Source organism: Mustela putorius, unplaced genomic scaffold (assembly GCF_011764305.1).
Source record: "Mustela putorius furo isolate JIRA1106 unplaced genomic scaffold, ASM1176430v1.1 tig00537227_pilon_pilon_pilon, whole genome shotgun sequence".
Classification (NCBI taxonomy): domain Eukaryota; kingdom Metazoa; phylum Chordata; class Mammalia; order Carnivora; family Mustelidae; genus Mustela; species Mustela putorius.
Window position 1 is genome coordinate 27068975 of NW_025422368.1, and position 20562 is coordinate 27089536.

Genomic DNA, 20562 nt, shown 5'->3' on the forward strand with positions numbered 1-20562 from the left:
AGTGGAAGAAGTCACTGAGGTGAGCTTGGTGAACTGCGGTTGACCAGAGAATTAGCCATTCATCTTGGTAGATGTGGGACTGAGGTGCACACCCCAAACAGGAAGTGACCAAGAGTCATATAGAGTAGAATAAACAAAGCAGGAGAGTCACAGAGAGGCAGTATGTATGGCGAGGTTATTTATTGAGTCTGCTTCAGAAAACTGTTATTACTGCCGCTTCCTAAGTTATATAATTTTTTAGCAAATTACCTACCTTTTTATTTTTTTAAAGATTTTATTTATTTATTTGACAGAGAGATCACAAGTAGGCAGAGAGGCAGGCAGAGAGAGGAGGAAACAGACTCCCTGCTGAGCAGAGAGCCCAACGTGGGGCTCTATCCCAGGACCCTGAGATCATGACCCGAGCCAAAGGCAGAGGCCTAACCCATTGAGCCACCCAGGTGCCCCACAAATTACCTACATTTTATGGGTCTTGGTTTCCTCATCTGTAAAACGAGGGTCATAATACCACCGTCATTGGACTGCAGTGGAAATTAGATAAGATATATGTAAAATGGAAGATTTGAGACACAGTGTGCACTAGAAAATATAAACCTCATACCTGCTTTGCTACAGGCTAAGCTGCAGGTGTGAAGGGGAACTGTTAGGAAGGGCAGTGGGGCACCTAAGGAAGGTTCTGAGGTGTGGCCAAATTTGGAGACTGCTATGTGAACTGAGTAATAAAAGCCTTTCTTCATGTAACTGTTATAATCACTGCTGGAACTTGACTGGGGCTTTTGGTAAACTTTTTCTGTAAAGGGTCAGATAGTAAATATTTTAAACTTGACAATTCATATCTTGTTGCAACTACTCATCCCAGAAAAGCATAAAAGCATTCGGACAGTGAATAAATAGGCTTGACAGTGTTCCAGTAAAACTTTTTTCTGGACACTTACATTTGAATATCATATAATTTTCAATGATTCATGAAATATTATTCTGTCAAAAAGATTTTTAAAAGATTTTTATTTATTATTTTAGAGAGAGACAGTTTACATGGGAGTGGGGGGGGTAGGAGAAGCAGGGGGGAGCGGGAAACAATCTCAAGCAGACTGGGGAGCTGACCACAGAGCCTGACTTGGGCTCAATCTCTTGACCCTGAGATCATGACCTGAGCGGAAACCAAGAGTCCAACACTTAACAGACTGAGATACTCAGGCTCCCTTCCTTTCAAAATTTTTTAACTTTCTAAAAATGTGAAAACATTTCTTAGCTCATGAATCACACAAAAACAATTGGCAGGGGAGGCTGGTGGGGGCAGGGGTGAAATAGATAAAGAGAATTAAGAGTACACATACTGCCATGAGCACTGAGTAATGACAGAATTGTTGAATCACCTGAAACTAATAAAACACAGTATGTTAATTATACTCCAATTGAGAAATAATTAAAAACAAAACAAAATAGGTGGCAGGGCTGGATTTGGCATGGGGGCCAAACGAAGTTTGCTGACCCCTGTTCTGGACACTGGATAATTTTCTTTATATTCATTATCTCCTTTAATTCACGTATCAACCTGATGATATGTCAAGAAGGGAACTCATTTTACAGAAAATGAAACTGACCTTGGAATCAGTTGTGTGACCTTGGGCAAATTTCTTATCGTTTCTCCACCTCAGGTTTCTCATCTACCTTGCAGGCTTGGTACAAGATTAAATGAATTCAGACACAGAAAACACTTAAAATGGTGCCTCACACACAGTAGGTACCTCATAAATATTAACTATTCCTTCTCCAAGCATTGAAAACTTTTCTGTAACATGGTTTTAATGAGTGCATACCATTCCATATGGATTACCATGATTTATTTAACCAAGTCTCTAATGGTGGATATTAATTTATCCTTTATTTTCTTTCCTCAAAAGTAACTCACAATTATTTTGTGGAAAATTTTAAAGTGGAAATAAAAATAAAAATTCATCATAATACCATTACCCAGAGATTATAACTGCAGGCACCATTATGATATGTTTTTCCAGGTTTAATTGGATCCTTAAACAAAGCTGGGGTTATATTGTACACACTGTTTTATAACCTGAATTTTCACTTTATCATAATAATGAAGGGCTTCTCAACTTCTAAGATTCTGACCTCAGAACTCTTGGTCTCTTGTCTTCTATTATCCTAGTTTAACTTGTGCTTCCCACCACCTCATAGCTCTTCCCCTAAGGGACACTCTGCTGACCACCTGGTCTTGGCATTGTATTTCTTACTGAGAAACTACAAATTGACAGCTGGTTGGCACATCAGTTTTTTAGGAGTTTGGTTACCAGTAGCTCCCACTGTGAGCCTGAGTGGTCACCCCCAAAATAGCAAAATAGGGGTCTTAGGGATCTTCAGAGCTGAGAACCGTGGGCATTATAACCTTAATAACATATCACAGTCCTATCTGAACAACCAAACCCTGTCAACCTCTTTCCCTACGTCTTTCCTTCCTTCCTTCCTCCTTCCTCCTTCTCTCCCTCCCTTTCTCCCCCCCCCTTTCCTCCCTTCCTTCCTTTTTAATTTTTAAGTAATCTCTATACCCAGTGTGGGGCTCAGACTGACACACTCTTCTGACTGAGCCAGTCAGGCACCCCTGGATGCCCCTATTTTTACTTTAAGCCCTTAATTATCATACTTGATGAGTAGTATTTCTTATTTAAAATAGCAAACAACTCTGAGCGGCTCTGGTGGAGGGCAGGTTCAGATATTGTTGCTGGAAGAAACTGGTTGAAAGTAAATGTCCCTTTGGAGTAGTATTTGAAATACTGACTTTAGTCATACAAAATGCCAAATTACTCCTACTGTCAAACTACCTTTTTATACTTCTGTTTATCTTAGCAAGGAAGATAGATGTACACTTCAGAATTCAAATTTTGATCTGCTTTTGACTACCTTGGTTTACCAAACTGTGGTAATTTTCCATTTGAGAAAAAGTTGAAATGTTACAATGATGCACATTCTGTGGGTATTGAAACTTCTATTTGGGGGGCACCTTCCCATGCCCAACTGACTGAGCCAGTCAGTTGGGCATGGGACTCCTGATCTCAGGGTTGTGAGTTTGAGCCTCATATTGGGTGTAGAGGTTAATTAAAAATAAAATCTTTAAAAGAAAGAAAAACCCTTCTATTGTTGACTTAAATATTGAAATATCTCAAAACAAGGTGTTTGACTCCTCTTTTATTAGCATTTAAAGTCTAGGTCTAGTACACACCACATCATAAAATGATTGATTTGAAAAGAGCACTGAATGGTTCCTGGGTGGCTCAGTTGGTTAGGCATCTGCGTTTGGTTCAGGTCATGATCTCAGGGTCCTGGGATAGAGCCCCAACTAGGCTCTCTGTTCAGCGGGGAGTCTGCTTCTCCTGTTGCCCCTCACCCTACTCCTGCTTCATGCTCTCTCTTTCTCAAATTAGTACACAAAATCTTTAAACAAACAAGAAAAAGAGGGCGCCTTGGTGGCTCAGTGGGTTAAGACTCTGCCTCTGGCTCAGGTCATGATCTCAGGGTCCTGGGATTTGAGCCCTCCATTGGGCTCTCTGCTTGGCAGGGAGCCTGCTTTCCCCTCTCTCTCTCTCTGCCTGCCTCTCTGCCTACTTGTGGTCTCTCGCTGTCAAATAAATAAATAAATAAATCTTTAAAAATAAATAAATAAATAAATCCATTAATTTACTTTAAAAAAAAAAAAGAAAGAAAGAAAAGAACACTGAAATGCATGACTTGATATCCTACCCACTGTGTACTCTGGGTGATGGAAAGAAAAGTTGGATACATCTGATTTTGAAGACAAGTGTTTGTTGATCTGGAAACTGAATGGTATTTGTGGGTCCTAAGAGTCAGCCGCACTGATAGGGTGGCATGTGGGGGGCCACACTGGGCAGCACATTGGCCGCTACATCTGGCAGGCTCTTAGCAACGAGGGTGCTTCCCTCTCCACTGTGACAGGGCCGGAGCAGAGGCCCAGAGACTGGAATATGAGCATGAAAAACACCTTACCACCTGGGAGTCAGTGGCAGGTCCAGGCACATCCCTTCCTCGGGCATTTGAGCAGTTGGTTTCCACAGCATGACTCCGGAACAGCAGAAATGAAAGAGTGAGATTAAAAACCAGTAAATCAGCAGTCCCCTAACATCACCCTCAACCTTCCCCTACTCAGTTTCCTGCCAAAAAAACAAAACCAAGCGGCACTTTCTCAACTAGATGTCAACAATCTCTTGCTTTCTGCATTTCTGAGGAAAACTTAAAAGATGGTTAAGGGTTTTTTAGAACACACAAGAATAATTACTGAACACTGACCACTTCTACTACTACACAATGAGCAGTCATGTATGTAGTTTATTTAATGTAATCTCAGAATGGGGGAAACAGCATATTAGCAGACCCCACTGGATGAGGCCGATGAGGGCCAGGTGACACAGCCAGGATCAAATACGGTCAGTGGCAGATCTGCCGCCCCCAAATCCATGTCCTTCCTGTTGTCACACCACAACACATCTAGAGCACAGCTGATGGGTATAACCTTCTCAGCAACAGTGAGCAGCTGAGCAGAAGGCAATCACAGAAGGAAGGCCACGAGGAAGTCTGCCCCTGAATGCAGGAGTAGGGCCTATGGGACAGATGCATACGTCATAGATGCAGTGTCATTAGAAGCTTCTTTTTTTAACTAGACAGAGGTGTGTTCATAGCCAGGCATGCCACTCATTCATTCATCCTGCTTGGACACAACAGACACATCAGCAGACTGGCTGAGGGGATGGGGGGGTGGCGGAGGGTAGTAGGAAGTGGGGGGGGTTGCGGGGGGACTGGGGAAGTTGCCGCCCTTGTGGTGTAAAGGCAGCACTGGGTAACAGAGGGCCATCAGGAGGCCAAGGGCACTGCCCTCTGTCTAAAAAAGGCAGGAGAGTGAACCAGAGCCAAGAGGACAGCGCTGTTATCAGCCCCAAGGGAGGTGCCACCAAGGACGCTGGTAACCCAGAGAGATGGCCCCTCGTTCAGATCTCAGGGTTAGGTCAGAGAGAGTGAGTGGCCTGTGGGTTGAGACACCAGAAAATAAAAGCAGCAACAAGTATGTGGGCTCTTTTTCTGTTTGTTTGTTTGTTTCCCTCAGGAGACTCACAACAGTCTTCCTGGAACAGTTCAGCTGGCTGCAAAAAAGGTGGAGGAACCGGGCAGTTCAAAGGCAGAAGGCAGCTCTCCCTCCCACCTTTCATTGAGAAAACCCACAAAGTACAGCCTCAGGGTGTGTGTGGAAGGAATAAGCAGAGACTCCGCCTGCTCTCCTCCTGAGTGAAGGGCAGCATGCCCAAGTTTGAGTGTGCATTCTTCTTTCTATGTGGTGCACGTGTGTGTGGGGGGGGATGTGTGTTGGAGGGGGTGTCTCAGGAAGGTGAAGACAGCTGGCAGGAGTCTCTTCCTCAGGCTGTGGCTGCAGCTGCACTCAGGGGCAATCACTGTGGACACTGTGGCTGCACAAATGGTGGGGCCGAGGCAGAACTGGTATTCAAGTCTTGGAAGGAAAATGATGACTTTTTTCTCTCTCTTCCTCCTTTTCCTTACTGAGCCCCTAATCTAGGGGTAGAGCTGTGGATAAATCCTCAATTAATCAATACTAAGAGCTAAGTACTGGGGATGACAGGTGGAAATACCATTGGCTTTACAACTCAGAAGGGCACTGGATTTGGGGGGGGGGGCAGGGGTCCAGAGATGGTATTTGTTATCTATTTCTGAGTAACAAATTAACAAAAGTGTAGCTGCTTAAAACAACAAACGTTTATTATCTCATGGTTTCTCTGGGTCAGGAATCCAGGCGTGGCTTAACTGGCTGCCTCAAGGGTAGAAGGTCTTCGGGGACTCCTCAGGTAACGCTGACCCCTGGGCCACCAGCTCATCTGAAGGCTCAGCTGGGGGAGGAGCAGATGCCAAGCTCACTCATGTGGTTGTTGACAGGATTCAGTTCCCCACAGGTTTTTGGCTGGAGGCCTCCCTCTGTTCCTTGTTACATGGCCCTCACCTCTTTACAGCGTAGTGTGCAACATGGCAGCTTCTGCCACATTCTAAGTGTTGCCTAGAGATATTAGAAGTTGAGATCTGGGGGTGCCTGGGTGGCTCAGTTGGTTGAACGACTGCCTTCAGCTCAGGTCATGATCCCGGACTTCCAGGATCGAGTCCTGCATCGGGCTTCCGGCTCTTTGGGGAGTCAGCTTCTCCCTCTGACTTTCTCCTCTCTCATGCTCTCTCTCACTCATTCTCTCATGAATAAATAAATTAAAAAAAAAAAAAAAAGAAGAAGAAGAAGAAGAAGTTGAGATCTATTAGAACTAGGGACTGATTATTGTCTGTCTTCCCCTTCTAGAATGTCAGTTGTCAGAGGGCAGGGATTTTTGTAGTCTCTGGTATTCCCAGTTCCCAGAATAGTGACTTTAAATGAATGAATGGGGTTATCCCCACATTTCTGGCTTGACTAACATAGTAGAGCCTTTCTCTGAGATACAAAACACAAAGAACAGGGATGCCTGGCCAGCTCAGTAGGAAGAGCATGTGACTCTTGATCTTGGGGTCGTGGGTTTGAGCCCCATGTTTTCGTTGAGTGTAGAGGTTACTAAAACTAAACAAAAGATAAACCCACAAAGAACAAACACGGCTAGGAATGTAATATTTGAGAAACACTGAGTCTGAGGTGCTTTATGGGATACCTAAGAGTAAAAAAGTCCAGTAGGGGGGCGCCTGGGTGGCTCAGTGGGTTAAGCCGCTGCCTTCGGCTCAGGTCATGATCTCAGGGTCCTGGGATCGAGTCCCACATCGGGCTCTCTGCTCGGCGGGGAGCCTACTTCCTCCTCTCTCTCTCTCTGCCTGCCTCTCTGCTTACTTGTGATCTCTCTCTGTCAAATAAATAAATAAATCTTTAAAAAAAAAAAAAAGTCCAGTAGGCAGTTGAAATGTGGGCATCTGGAGGCTTCCTGGAAAAACAGTAAGTGCTGAGGATCTGAAAGTCACAGCACCTAAGGCGAGCTGTGGGAGTGGACAGTATGGCCTGGGGGCTGATACCTCCAGTTTCCAGGGCCCTATATAGCAGAGGGTTTCGAAAGACAGCATAGCAAGAAAGCTCAAAACATGCTGCCTAAGGGATAAAAATAGGAATCTTGGAAAACCAGAGAGGACACAGGGCGGTGACAGCAATGGCATCATCCAGCAGGAGTATTAGGTAAGGAAGGACTGAAGAGCTAAGGAAGCTCAAGCCCCCAGTGGGTGGGGAGGAAGGCAAAAAGAATGTTTCCAGAAATGCAAAGCTTTATTTAACATTTTAGAAGTTAAAACTGCCATAGGGGCGCCTGGGTGGCTCAGTGGGTTAAGCCTCTGCTTTCAGCTCAGGTCATGATCTCGGGGTCCTGGGATTGAGCCCCACATCAGAGCCTGCTTCCCCCTCTCGCTCTTCCTGCCTCTCTGCCTACTTGTGATCTGTGTCAAATAAATAAATCTTTAAAAAAAAAAAAAAACTGCCATTTCCAGGGGTGCCTGGGTGGCTCATTCCTCAGTTATTTGCCTCCAGCTTGGGTCATGGTCCCAGGGTCCTGGGATGGAGCCCCACATCGAGCTCTCTCCTCAGTGGGAAGCCTGCTTCTCCCTCTCCTACTCCCCCTGCTTGTATTCCCTTTTGTTATCTCTGTCAAATAAATAAAATCTTTAAAAAACAAAAAACAACCCCCCCCGCCATTTCCAAATTTCATCATTTCATTAAAAGACAAAAAAAAAAAGACAAACAAAATAGATAAGCATTTGAACATCAGTCCCCTTCATAGCAGTGATTCAGAATCACTAGGGAGGCTTTTCAAAAAGACCAGCTTCAGATACCAGTCCTAAAAAATTAGTCTCCTAAGAGGGAGAGAGGGAAAAGTGTAATTTATTTATTTATAAAGATTTTATTTATTTATTTGACAGAGATCACAAGTAGGCAGAGAGGGGGAAGTAGGCTCCCTGCTGAGCAGAGAGCCCGATGCAGCTTGATCCCACACCACCACCAGGATCATGACCTGAGCCGAAGGCAGAGGCTTTAACTCACTGAGTCACCCAGGTGCCCCAAAAGTGTAATTTTTTTAAAGCCACCAAGTAATTTTAAAGTGTGACAAGGTTTTGAAATCATTCAATGAAATCTCTAAGAATTCCTGGTTCATATTTGGCTTGAGCCTTTTTAGAAACATTCAAGTGGAAGAAAAATTCAGAGGGGCACCTGGGTGGCTCAGTGGGTTAAGCCTCTGCCTTCGGCTGAGGTCATGATCCCAGGGTCCTGAGACCGAGCCCCCCACATCAGGCTCTCTGCTCAGCAGGGAGCCGGCTGACCCCCCCCTCTGCCGGCCTCTCTGCTTGTGATCTCTTTCAAATAAATAAATAAAATCTTAAAAAAAAAAAAAAAAGACCTTAAATATAAAAATTAAAGGGGGGTACCTATGTGGTCAGTTGGTTAAGCAACTTAATTCTTGATTTCAGCTCAGGTCATCATCTCAGGGTCATGAGTTCGAGCCCCACATCTGGTTCTGCACTGTGTGTGGAGCCTACTTAGGAGTCTCTCTCTCCCCCTCTGCTCCTCCTACCTCTCTCCTCTAAAACAAACAAAACAACCAAAAAACCCGAGAACTCTTTTTTTTTTTTTTAAAGATTTTATTTATTTATTTGACAGACAAAGATCACAAGTAGGCAGAGAGGCAGGCAGAGAAGCAGACAGAGAGAGAGGAGGAAGCAGGCTCTCTGCCCGACTCGACGACGCGGGGCTCGATCCCAGGACCCTGGGGCCATGACCCGAGCTGAAGGCAGAGGCTTTAACCCACTGAGCCACCCAGGCGCCCCAACCCCAGAACTCTTAATAGGAAATTTAAAGTAGTCAAGAAAAACTCCCCCACAAAGTTAAAAAAACAAACCATAAAAGACATCCCTCTGTTTATTATCAGGAAAATGCTGATGACTGTCATTAGGACTATAAATTTAGTAGAGTAACTGAGAGCTAGATTAGTAAATGAAACTGCCCGTTAACACTGGTAAGTCGGTTATCCTCTTGGGTGTGGTTTGCAAAAGAACCCAATGGTTATCTGAAGGGCTGGGGAGCAGCGTGTGGCTCTGGGCTAGAAGTCCCAACGGTTTCCTAGCCCCCAAAGCTTCTGGAACCACCACCACCACCTCCCTTTGGAAAATGCCAGTTACCTCCTCCCCATTCCCAGAGCACAGCCTGAGCTGCACCTCAGCCTCCACTTCCTCACCACTTTCCCTTGTCCCTGGAAGTTTAAGTTTGATCCTCACAAGTGCATTAAAAGCCCCTTCCAGGTCCCCAGAGACCCCAGGCCTTGTAAGTGCGGTAAACACACAGCAGCCTTTCCAGCAGGGAGTCTCCAGAGCCCTGCGAGGCCTCTTGCCCGCTCCCTCCCCACCGGGCTGGCTTCAGACCTTCAGGGACTTAACCTCCCACCTCCTTCACACAGCCTTCAAACTCCACCACTCACCCCTGCCTTCCCATGACCTTAAGTTGAAATCGCTAACCCATTTCTACTTTTTCTTGCTGTCCTTAAAGATAAGCATACAGCTTTTTCATTTGTTGTACAACATTCTCTCCTTCTCAGGAAATGAAAATAAAAACCACAGGGAAGCAAGGAAGTCTCAGCTCCCCCTCCCTTGCTCAGGGGAAGCCTCTGGAACAAGGAAGGCTCAGATGTTTACATCTTCATGTCAAATCATACCAGACATTCGGCGCCCTTTGGCTTCACCTTGCTGGGCAGTGTGCCTGGTGTCAATGGTCTCCTTTCAAACCACACTGGATTTCTCTGGGCTCCTTAGAGTAGGTCTTTAAAATCAGCCCAATCTCCACCTAATCAGCCCACAAATAGAGGCAAACAAAATGGGCTATCATTTCGTGGCTATCAAGATGGCAAAAAAATACCAAACAAGAAATAAAAATGAAGCCTGGTGATACCGAGTTTTGGCCAGTTTGCTGGTAAGCTGAGTCACTCTGGCGCTGCTGGAGGGACTCTGAATCAAGGGACTTAACTATGCGCTTACTCTTCAACCCAGTAATCCCTCTTCGAGGAAAATATCCTAAGGAAATAATCAAGAGATGCAGTCAAGGATTTACGCACAGAGGATATTCGTTGCAGAGCCATAATTGAGAAAAACTGGCGAGGGCTGACGTGCCTCCCAGGTGGGGCTGGGCTCCGCAAACCCTCACATCCCTCCGAAGCAACCGGGCGCCTGCAGCCGTGCGGTCCTCCCTCCGCTCGGCAAATATTTATTAGGCGCCCACTCTGCGTCAGGCATTCGGTCGGGTAAACTAGACGCGGAGGCTCCCAGCCCCCTGTTAGATGTACCCACGAAAACTCAGGATCTCGGAAAACCATTTGAAACTGCGGACGTTCTGTTTTGGGGGGGAAGCAGCTTACACAATGTGTCGCCCCCACTCTCTCACCGCCTGCCACGAGCAGTTCCCGAGTCCGAAGGGCATTCCCCTCAGGGGCGCTCCCGGGTCGACCTCTCCTTTCCTTTTTCAAAAGCGGGTCCCGAGGCGTTGAGTAACCTGATCACCGCGGAAAGAGCCGCGACGCGGAAGTCTTCCGATTGGTTTCCAGTTCCAGGAAGTTGCCGACTTGGGGCAAATCCCATCGCCCCTGGGACAGTTTCTAATCAGAAGAGTGAAAGGAAGGGCTGCACGCAGCCTCCAGGTTCTCGGCGTGCACTCCCATGTGGGACGGCGGCCTCCGTCTGTGAGGGAGGCCGAGCCCGCGTGGGAGGGCGGGGGGAGGGGAGGCTGTGGCCTCCCGGAGGGTGTGTGCGTGTCTGTTTGGGGGAGCTCCAGAACACAAAGAAGGCGAGGGACCACCCAGACGGCGAGCAGACAGCCGGGCCTGCGGGGGGCGCGGGGGGTCGAGGCTCGGCTCCACGCACCCCGCTCTCCCCTCCCCCCCGCCGCCGACGCCAGACCCGCGTGACCCCCGCGCTCTGTGGTGCTCCTCAGTATTCATGCATAACCGCTCCCAACTGTGGGCGCTTCTCCGCGCCACGCACGGTGCGGGCGACCGACCGAGTCGGCTCCCTTTCCCGCGGGCAAAGCAGGTCCGCGCGGCGGCCCGCTGGGGCTCGGGACGGTTACGGCAGTTACACGAAGTCACGTGGCTCGCCCTGGGCCCCGGCTCTTCACCTTCTCACAGGACCGTCTTCCTCGCTTCCGGAAAAGGCAGTGGGACGGGCTCCCACTATCGCGGAACACGGGAACGGGGTCGTTATGGTGCTGAGGGTTTGTTGTCTCCCAACTAGGGGACGGTCGCCGCAGTTTACACGCGACCTTAGACTCTACTGGAGCCCCCCTGCTTCCATTCAGAAACTCCCTTTCTCCCCGCCCGGGTGCCCCACAGCGCCCCTCCCCCGCCAGGGTGAGGGGTCGGCTCTGAAGCGCAGTCTGCGAGGAACAATAGGCGCCCTCCCCCGAAAGGCGGACAGCGATTTGCATCTCGGTAGAGCTCAGGCCGGGACTCCCGGTTTGGACTCTGACCCCTGTACTAAAGATCTGCTTTGGGAATTTCCTGTGACCTGTTAAGGTTTGCTGCTCGCTCCCAGGAGGGAGTCTTTGACATTTCTGTCCACTGAATTCGGAGGATCTAAAATGGCAGTTTAGTGGCAGGATTCTGTGAGCTCCGTCCTATTGTACGGAGAGGTCTCTGTGTATGTGCAGAGGTGCATTTTTCTAGGGAGAGTGTTCATAACTTTCCTTGGTTTCTCAAAGGGGCTCCCAGCTGCCCAGAGGTTAAGAACTTCCAGTGACAAGTGAGCCACACTGAAGGGGGACAATGGTGCAAATCCTGTGGGAGGAGGAGAGGGAGCAGGAAAGGGAGAGACTTAACTGGGGGCAGGTGGGGGGCAGGAGGGAAGATGATCAGGTGAAACTTACTCTGAGAGGCAGGACTTGGGGGATGGGGGATGGAGGGGAACATTCCCTCTACTCTTACTGTGTGCGGGGCACTGTTTTAGACTACAATTGATGAGAATGAATGAATTCTTGTAACAATCCCATGCGGTAAATAATGTTGTTCTGACTTCATAGATTCACTCATCGGTAAACACTTATTGAGCATTTATTATGTATCAGGCACTGTCCCCAGAGGTGGGGAAACAGCAGTAAAACAGCCCAAAATACCTCCTTTCAGAGTTTACATTCTGGTGGGAGGCGGATGAGGAACTTGGGTTCAGAGAGAGTTACACAAGGGTCCTCAGCTAGTAAGCGGTAGACATTTGAACCTAGGCAGTATAGCACCGGAAGCTGTTTACTTATTTATTTTTATAATGACTCTAAACATTTGAAAACTAAAAATTTCTGTGCAACAGCAACAACCAACCACCAAAAAGATAAAAGGAAAGTGAGAAAATAGTTTTCAAACTACAAATCGAAACCGAAAGTCTACATTTAAAAGGAAGAAATGGGCAAAGATCACTAAAATAATTTGGAAGAGAAAATATGAGTGATCAATAATGGTGAATCCTGGCTTCCTGAATTATCATTAAGAAAATCTGTTTATTGCTTGCACTGTGAGGAAGTCTTACCTTGACTAGCCTGCGCAGCCTATCAGAGGGCAGAGGGCAAAGGGCAAAGTCTAGGTATTTACTGAGCTTTTGAAGCCTGGTCTAAGGTGGATCTTTCAGTGGGGGTGGGAGATCCTGATAAAATACCTTAGAGTTGAGGAACAACCGGGCAGGGGAGGTGTTAAAGGGGAGGTGTTTCAGGAGTCCTAACAGCATGACAAGTGGAAACCTAGAAGCTAAAATGCCATTTGGCGTTCTTTAAAGGAGTGTGTGACCGTGACTGCAGTCACCTGTGTTTCTTTCTTTTTTTTTTTTTTTAGATTTTATTTATTTATTTATTAAAGACATCTATTTATTTATTTGACAGAGAGAGAGATCACAAGTAGGCAGAGAGGCAGGCAGAGAGAGAAAGGGGGAAGCAGGCTCCCCACTGAGCAGAGAGCTCGACTAGGGACTCCTTTCCAGGACCCTGAGATCATGACCTGAGCGGAAGGCAGAGGCTTAACCCACTGAGCCACCCAGGCGCCCCTCACGTGTGTTTCTTTAGGCACTTGTTGGGTTTGTCCAGGTTTAACCTGACCTGATTCCAGCCTTTGGCATAGAGTGTACAACATCTCAAGATGTTTGAAGCGCTTGTGAATAAACAAGAGACGAACTAAGAAGCCCACTGAATGAGGTAGAAGGGAATGATGGATAAATCAAGTTACTGGGTTCCCCCTACCTTTTCTTTTTTCCTCTAAATTTAGTTTCAATGTCTGAGTTTTCAATCAGTCTTTCTTCATTTCTTCCCTCCCTTTCCTTTTCCTTCTTTTCTTTTCTCTTCCTCCCTTCTTCCCTCTCTACCTCCCTCCCTCTCTTTCTTTCTCTCTCTCTTACTTTTCTTCTTTCTTGATTTTTTTACTTATTTATTTGACAGGGAACATAAGCTGGGGGAGTGGGAGAGGAAGAAGCAGGCTTCCCACAGAGTAAAGATCCCAGGACCTGAGCCAAAGGCAGACAGAGCCACAAGGGCACCCCTATTCTTTTCACTTAGATTTAAAAAGCCTTTATTGAACTTTATTGAGCTATCAATGACATTCAACAAATTTCACATACTGAAAAGTGTGCAGTTTTGGTAAGTTCTGACACATGTATATACCTGTGAAACTATCACCACAATCTGGATTATGAATATATCTGTCACCCCCAGATTATTGTGCCTCTTTGTCATCCCAACCACTCAGTGGCCCCCATCTCCAAGTAACGACCCCATTTGTCTTCTGTCACTGCAGATTCTTTGCATTTTGTTTGATTTTATACAAATGTAATCTTATAGTATGTATTCATTTTTGCCTTTTTTACTCAGAATAATTACTTTGAGATTCATTGGTGTTGCATGTATCTGTAGTTTTTTTTCCTTTTTATTGCTAGTAGTATTCCATTGTGTGGATATATCATAGGTTGTTTACCCACTCATCTGTTGATACTGATTGGGTTAATACCAGTTTTTGTCTATTACAAATAAGACTGTTATGAACATTCATGTACACATATTTATACAGATACATGCTTTTACTTCTCTTTGTTAATTAATTACCTAGGAATAGAATGGCTTAGTCATATGATAAGTGTATGTCATTTTTTAAGAAACTGCTAAACTGTTTTCCAAAGTCGTTCCATTTTACCTTCCCAGCTGCATTATATGAGAATTCCAGCTGCTCTACATCCTTACTTACCAATCTTTGGTATAATCTCCTTTCAATTTTCTACATCTTTACCAACCTTTTATAATTTTAGCCATTCTCAGAAGTGTATATTAGTATCTCATTTTAGTTTTAATTTGCATTTCTGAGATAACTGAAGGTGATAAGCATCTTTTTGTGTGCTTTTTGATATCCACATATCTTCTTTGTTAGTGTCCATTCAAATTCTTTTCCCCTTCTTGTTGTTGTTGGACTGTTTATTTTATTGACTTCTCTCTCTCTCTTTTTAAAGATTTTATTTATTTATTTGCCAGAGAGCGAACACAAGCAGCAGGTGCGGCAGGCAGAGGGAAAAGCAGGCTCCCCACTGAAGACATGGGACTCAATCCTGGGACCCTGGGATCATGACCTGAGCCAAAGGCAAATGCTTAACTGACTGAGCCACCCAGGCATCCCTGTCTTACTGCTTTTTGAGGGTTTTTTATGTACACTGCATACAAGTTCTTCATCAGATATGTGATTTGCTAGTATTTTCTCCCAGTCTGTGACTTACCTTTGCATTCTCCTAATAGTATCTTTCAAAGAGTTTATTTTTTGACAGAGACTACTTAGTCCCAGGCCTGGCCTTAGTTTCCTCTCCTTTCACACCTGAGGCCTTTGGTACAAATATGCTCCCCTAGGTCCTAGGTCCTTGATTAGGCCAAGAAGGCATTCAAGCTTGATTTCTCTCATCATATTTATTGGAGGTACTGGAGCAGCAGTGTACCTCTTGTGTCTGTCATTGTTCAATCATGTATCTGTTGGAATGAAGATAGTAACCCAGAGCCCAGAATGAAGTGTGTCCTAATGATCAATGCAAGTTCTGCTCAGTGAATGTAAATTACAGCAAACTGAAAAAGAAGGGTTCAGACTTCTAAATGCAGTGTTTGACTATAAAACTGCTTAGAATGAAGGTCTTCCAGAAGTCATTTGTACAATTTCCTGCTTAACCAAGAACTATTTCCCGTCTGAATGCTCAAAGTCATCTTGATGTGCTATGTTGCAGTTTTACATTGTTTAAAAAATATCTCAAACTTGAAAAAAAGAAGAGCATACATTAATTTTTATGAAGTCCAGTTTATCAGTTTTTTCTTTTATGGACTGTATCTTTTATTGTCATATCTAAGAAATCTTTGCCTTACCCAAGGCCATTTACCTTTGTTTTCTTTTAAGGTTTTACATTTTACATAAGATTTACATTTATATCTTTTATTCACTCCCCTCCCACCCCCGTCCTGGGAACAATTTTTGATAGTCCAATTTGCTTTAAAATTTTTTAAAGTCACATTCAACATGGGTCTAACAGAAACATGAACAAGCACATTATGAACCCTCCATCACCCCGCAAAAGCATATGAAAAATAAGAACAAGGTTAGAGAAGTGCAAAACTAAGTTGCCTAACTTAGACTACACAAAGTTGTCTACATGAGCCTATCATGAAGACCCAAGGAGGTTTCATGTATGGTAATCAAGTCCGCCTGTGCTGCGGTCTGATACCTATTCAGTCGAATTGCTTCAGCAAGCAGTGTTCTCAGCTTTTCCATGCTTTCCACTGGGCAGTTCACCTCTGGATAACCAGTGAGTCTTTCTTAGGGGGTACAGAGAACTTCTTTCCCACACTGTAAGTTTTGAGGGACTGCTCTGTATGGGCTCTTTGAGCTTCTGTGAGGGTTAATCTGTGCTTTCTGGTACTACTCGGCCACTCTCCTTTTTCTTTGGATCCAGGAGAAACCTGAGTTTCATAAAGTTGACTTCTTTTAACATGTCAACATTCAGAACAAGCTGGAGGTACTCTTTTTGCTGTAAACTTGGGTATGAGGTTGTAAAAACAGCTTTATAAACATGTTCCTGGAGCTCTGAAATGCACAAATCAGTTGCCTTTGCTGTTTTTCTGGAAGACCCCTAACTGGGTACAGTATCCAGCATGCTCAGCTCTTGCTGGTGGAGCGCCCACACTGGTAAACTTGACAGAGTCACTGTAGAGACTGGCCATGTCTGAAACTGCATTCTGTTCCACTCAGATTTGTCATCTGGATATCTAAAGGTTGAAGGCGGAAATGGGATTGAATTCAGAGTTTGGTGTGCTGTTGACAACCATACCTGGAGAAAAGTACCCAAATATGACTTCAGGAAACTTGGCCAGATATCCAGGATCTAAGTGTTCTATCAATTCAATATATGTTATCAAGTCAAATCTAAGCAAACGAGTCTTTCTGAACAGCAGAGCAACGATGCACGATCATAGTCAACTCTAGGTCTGGAGGAGCTAGATAATCCCCCACTGTTCCCCCATTGTTGGAGTCAATTTAGTCCCTTCCCTTTGTAGGGAATTGGCAGCAATAATATCAACTCTAACATGTTCAATCCAACAATGGAATTTTAGTGTCCATCTAAATGTGGCATCACTAAAACCCTAAAGCCCAAATCTGCAACCTTCTGAGGCTGATGTTGATCCACTAACTTTTTTTTTTTCTTAAAGATTTTATTTATTTATTTGACAGAGATCACAAGTAGGCAGAGAAGCAGGTAGAGAGAGAAGGGGAAGCAGGCTCCCCGCTGAGCAGAGAGCCCGATGTGGGGCTTGATCCCAGGACCCTGAGATCATGACCCGAGCCAAAGGCAGAGGCTTAACCCACTGAGCCACCCAGGTGCCCCAACTAACTTTTTTTTTTTTAATTTTTTAAGATTTTATTTATTTATTTGACAGAGATCAGAAGTAGACAGAGAGGCAGGCAGAGAGAGATGGGGGAGAAGCAGGCCCCCTGCTGAGCAGAGAGCCTGATGCAGGACTTGATCTCAGGACCCTGAGATCATGACCTGAGCTGCAGGCAGAGACTTAACCCACAGAGCCACCCAGGCACCTGACCCACTAACTGTTTAACAAAGTAGTATCTCTGTTTGTTCTGGGGCCGGTTGAACTTAGTCACCTCCTTGCTGAGAACTTTTTCAAAATTACCTTTAACCATACTGTTACATTGTTTTGTTTCTAAGTTTTAAGTTTTGTTGAAACAAAAAGCCAATGTACCCTTCAAGCTCTATGAATCAGCAATGACTCTGAAGGGGCACGCTAGCAGGAAAGCAAAGAGCTGTGAACCCTCTGTGATGCATTTGAGTTAATTTTTATATGTGGTGTAATTGTGGATTGAACTTAATTTCTGTTGCGTGTAAACATTCACTGAAAAGGCTATTCTTTTTGCCATTTAATTGCCCTTGCAACTTCCCTGAAGCAATTGACCATATATGTGTGGGTCTGTTACCAAACTTTCTATTCTGTTCAATTGATCTATTCATCTACCTCAATTTTCCCCCACACTGAATTAATTACTGTAGTTTTATTATAAGTATTGAAATCAGTTTAATATAGTCTTCCAAATTTGTCTCTTTTCTTCAAAGTAAATTTTAGAATTAATTTGTTAATTTCCACAAAAAAGACTTAGGATTTTGGATGGGATTGCTTTGGCGCTATAGATCAATTTCAGGAGAACTGACTTCTTAATAATATTGACTGTTCTAACCTATGAACCCACCATTATCTTTTTTTTTTCCTTCACACCATATCTTTCCATGTATTTAGGGCCTCTTTAATTTCCCTCAGTAGTTTTCAGTGAGTAGATCTTACACATTTTTTGGTCAGACTTATTCCCAAGTATTTCAGATTTGTAACACTATTGCATATAGAAGTACAACTGATTTTTGTACATTAACGTTGTGTCCTGCAACCTTGCTGAATTCATTTAGTTTTAGTAACTTTTTAGTAAAATCCATAGGATTTTCTACGTGGGCAATCATGTCATTTGTAAATAGACAGTTTTACTTCTTCCTTTCTAAAGTTGAAGCTTTTTCTTTTTCTCATTGCACTGGCTAGAAACTAGTACAGTGTTGAAGTGTTAAGACTGGAGATCTTTGCCTTGTTTTTTTTTTTTTTTTTTTTTTAAAGATTTTATTTATTTATTTGACAGAGAGAGACACAGCAGAGGAAGTGGGAGAGGGAGAAGCAGGCTTCCCGCGGAGCAGAGAGGCCGATGTGGGATTCGATCTCAAGACCCGGGGACCATGACCCCAGCCGAAGGCAGACACTGAACAACTGAGCCACCCAGGTACCCCATCTTTGCCTTTAGCTATAGGTGTTTAGCTATAGGTGTTTTATAGATGCCCATTAGCATTTTCTGACCCATGAACATAGTATATCTAAGGTGAAGAAATTTGCTGAGTTTATTTTTTTCCTAAATCATAAAAAAATGCTAGAATTTGTCAAACATTTTTTTCATATCTGTGGGGATGTGCATATAATTTGCTTTTATTTTTTGCTCTGTAAATGTGGTGAATTACATTGCTTGATTTTTAATGTTTGAATATCAAATACCTTACTTTCCTTGATACAGCCCAATTAGTTAAGACATATTTTTATCACCAGATTTTTTTTAAAAGATTTTATTTATTTATTTGACAGACAGAGATTACAAGTAGGCAGAGAGGCAGGCAGAAAGGAGGAAGCAGGCTCCCTGCTGAGCAGAGAGCCCGACGGGGGCTCGATCTCAGGACACAGGGATCATGACCTGAGCTGAAGGCAGAGGCTTTAACCCACTGAGCCACCCAGGCGCCCCATTTTTATCACCAGATTTGAATTGATAACATTTTGTTAAGAATTTTTACATCTGGGGCGCCTGGGTGGCTCAGTGGGTTAAGCCGCTGCCTTCGGCTCGGGTCATGATCTCAGGGTCCTAGGATCGAGTCCCGCATCAGGCTCTCTGCTTGGCAGGGAGCCTGCTTCCTCCTCTCTCTCTCTCTGCCTCTCTGCCTACTTGTGATCTCTCTCTGTCAAATAAATAAATAAAAATCTTAAAAAAAAAAAAAGAATTTTTACATCTATGTTCATGACAGTTGTTGATCTATATTTTTCTTTTCTTGTAATTTCTTTGGTTGGTAAAAGTATTAGGATAATGCTGGCTCATGGGATTAGTTGGGAAGTTATGGGTTGAATTGTGTCCTCTCAAATTTTATATATTGAAGCCCTGACCCCTAGTACCTAGGAATGTGATTATATTTGGAGATAAGGTATTTAAAGAGGTAATTAAGTTAAAATGAGATCATTAGGGTGGGCTTCAATCTAATATTAACTGGTGTCTTTATAAGAGAAAATTAGGTAACAGACATGCACAGAAGAAAGAAGATAATGTGAAGACACAGATGATGATCATCTACAAGCTAAGGAGAGAGACCTCAGGAGAAACCACTGCTAACACATTGATCTCAGATTTGTAGCCTCCAGAATTGTGAGAAAATAAATTTCTGTTGTTTAAGCCACCTAGTCTGTCGTACTTTATTACAGAAGCTTTAGCAAATTAACACATATTTCATCAATTTTCTGGAAGAGTTTGTGTAGTATTTTCATTATTTTTTTCTAAAAACATTTTTTAAAAGATTTTATTTATTTATTAGACAGAGATCACAAGTAGGCAGAGAGGCAGGCAGAGAGAGGAGGGGAAGCAGGCACCCTGCTAAGCAGAGAGCCCAATGCGGGCCTCGATCCCAGAACCCTAGGATCATGACCCGAGCTGGAGGCAGAGGCTTTAACCCACTGAGCCACCCAGGCACCCCATTTTTCTTAAATTTTTTTTTTTTTAAGATTTTATTTATTTATTTGACACAGAGAGAGAGATCACAAGTAGGCAGAGAGGCAGGCAGAGAGAGAGGAGGAAGCAGGCTCCCTGCTGAGCAGAGAGCCTCATACGGGGCTCAATTCCAGGACCCTGGGACCATGACCTGAGTCGAAGGCAGAGGCTTTAACCCATTGAGCCACCCAGGCGCCCCTTTCTTAAATTTTTAATACAGTTCACCATTGAAGTTATCTAGGCCTGGGATCGTCTTGTTGAGAAGTCTAACTATTCAATTCAAATGGAATAACAAATTCAATTTCTTTATTAGACATGGGCTATTCAGGTTATCTATTTCTTCTCAAGTGAGCTTTGGTAGTTGATGTCTTTAAGAAACTTTTCCATTTCATATAAATTGTAGAATTTATAGCCCAAAAGTTGTTCATGTTAATCCCTTATGATTTTTTTTCCCTTGTGATTTTTAAAAAATATCTGTAGGATCTGTATTTATGTCAAGTCTATCATTCCTGATATTGGCAATTTGTGTTCTTTTTCTTTTTTCTCTACTCAGTCTGGTTACAGGTTTATCAATTTTATTGTTTTCTCAATCACCTTCTGGCTTCATTGATTTTTCTTTTCCTGTTTTCTAATTCATTGATTTCTGCTCTAATCTTTATTA

The 20562-nt window shown here is 44.1% G+C and overlaps 1 protein-coding gene and 1 long non-coding RNA gene across 2 annotated transcripts in view; both read left to right on the plus strand.

Annotated features, from left to right (window-relative positions):
• LOC123390069 overlaps positions 1-18308 on the plus strand; it is a 51227-nt gene extending 32919 nt beyond the window's left edge. Inside the window, exons 2-3 of the mRNA XM_045073461.1 lie at positions 10199-11588; positions 18249-18308. Of these exons, the coding sequence (XP_044929396.1) occupies positions 10199-11587 (1389 nt within the window). The 3' untranslated portion in view covers position 11588; positions 18249-18308. The remainder of the gene's footprint in view (positions 1-10198; positions 11589-18248) is intronic.
• A 17-nt stretch (positions 18309-18325) lies between these two features.
• On the plus strand, positions 18326-19593 carry LOC123389952. Its single transcript, XR_006604623.1, has 2 exons — positions 18326-18386; positions 19423-19593. It is a non-coding gene; the product is annotated as an uncharacterized LOC123389952 (long non-coding RNA).
• The last annotated feature ends 969 nt before the right edge of the window (positions 19594-20562 follow it).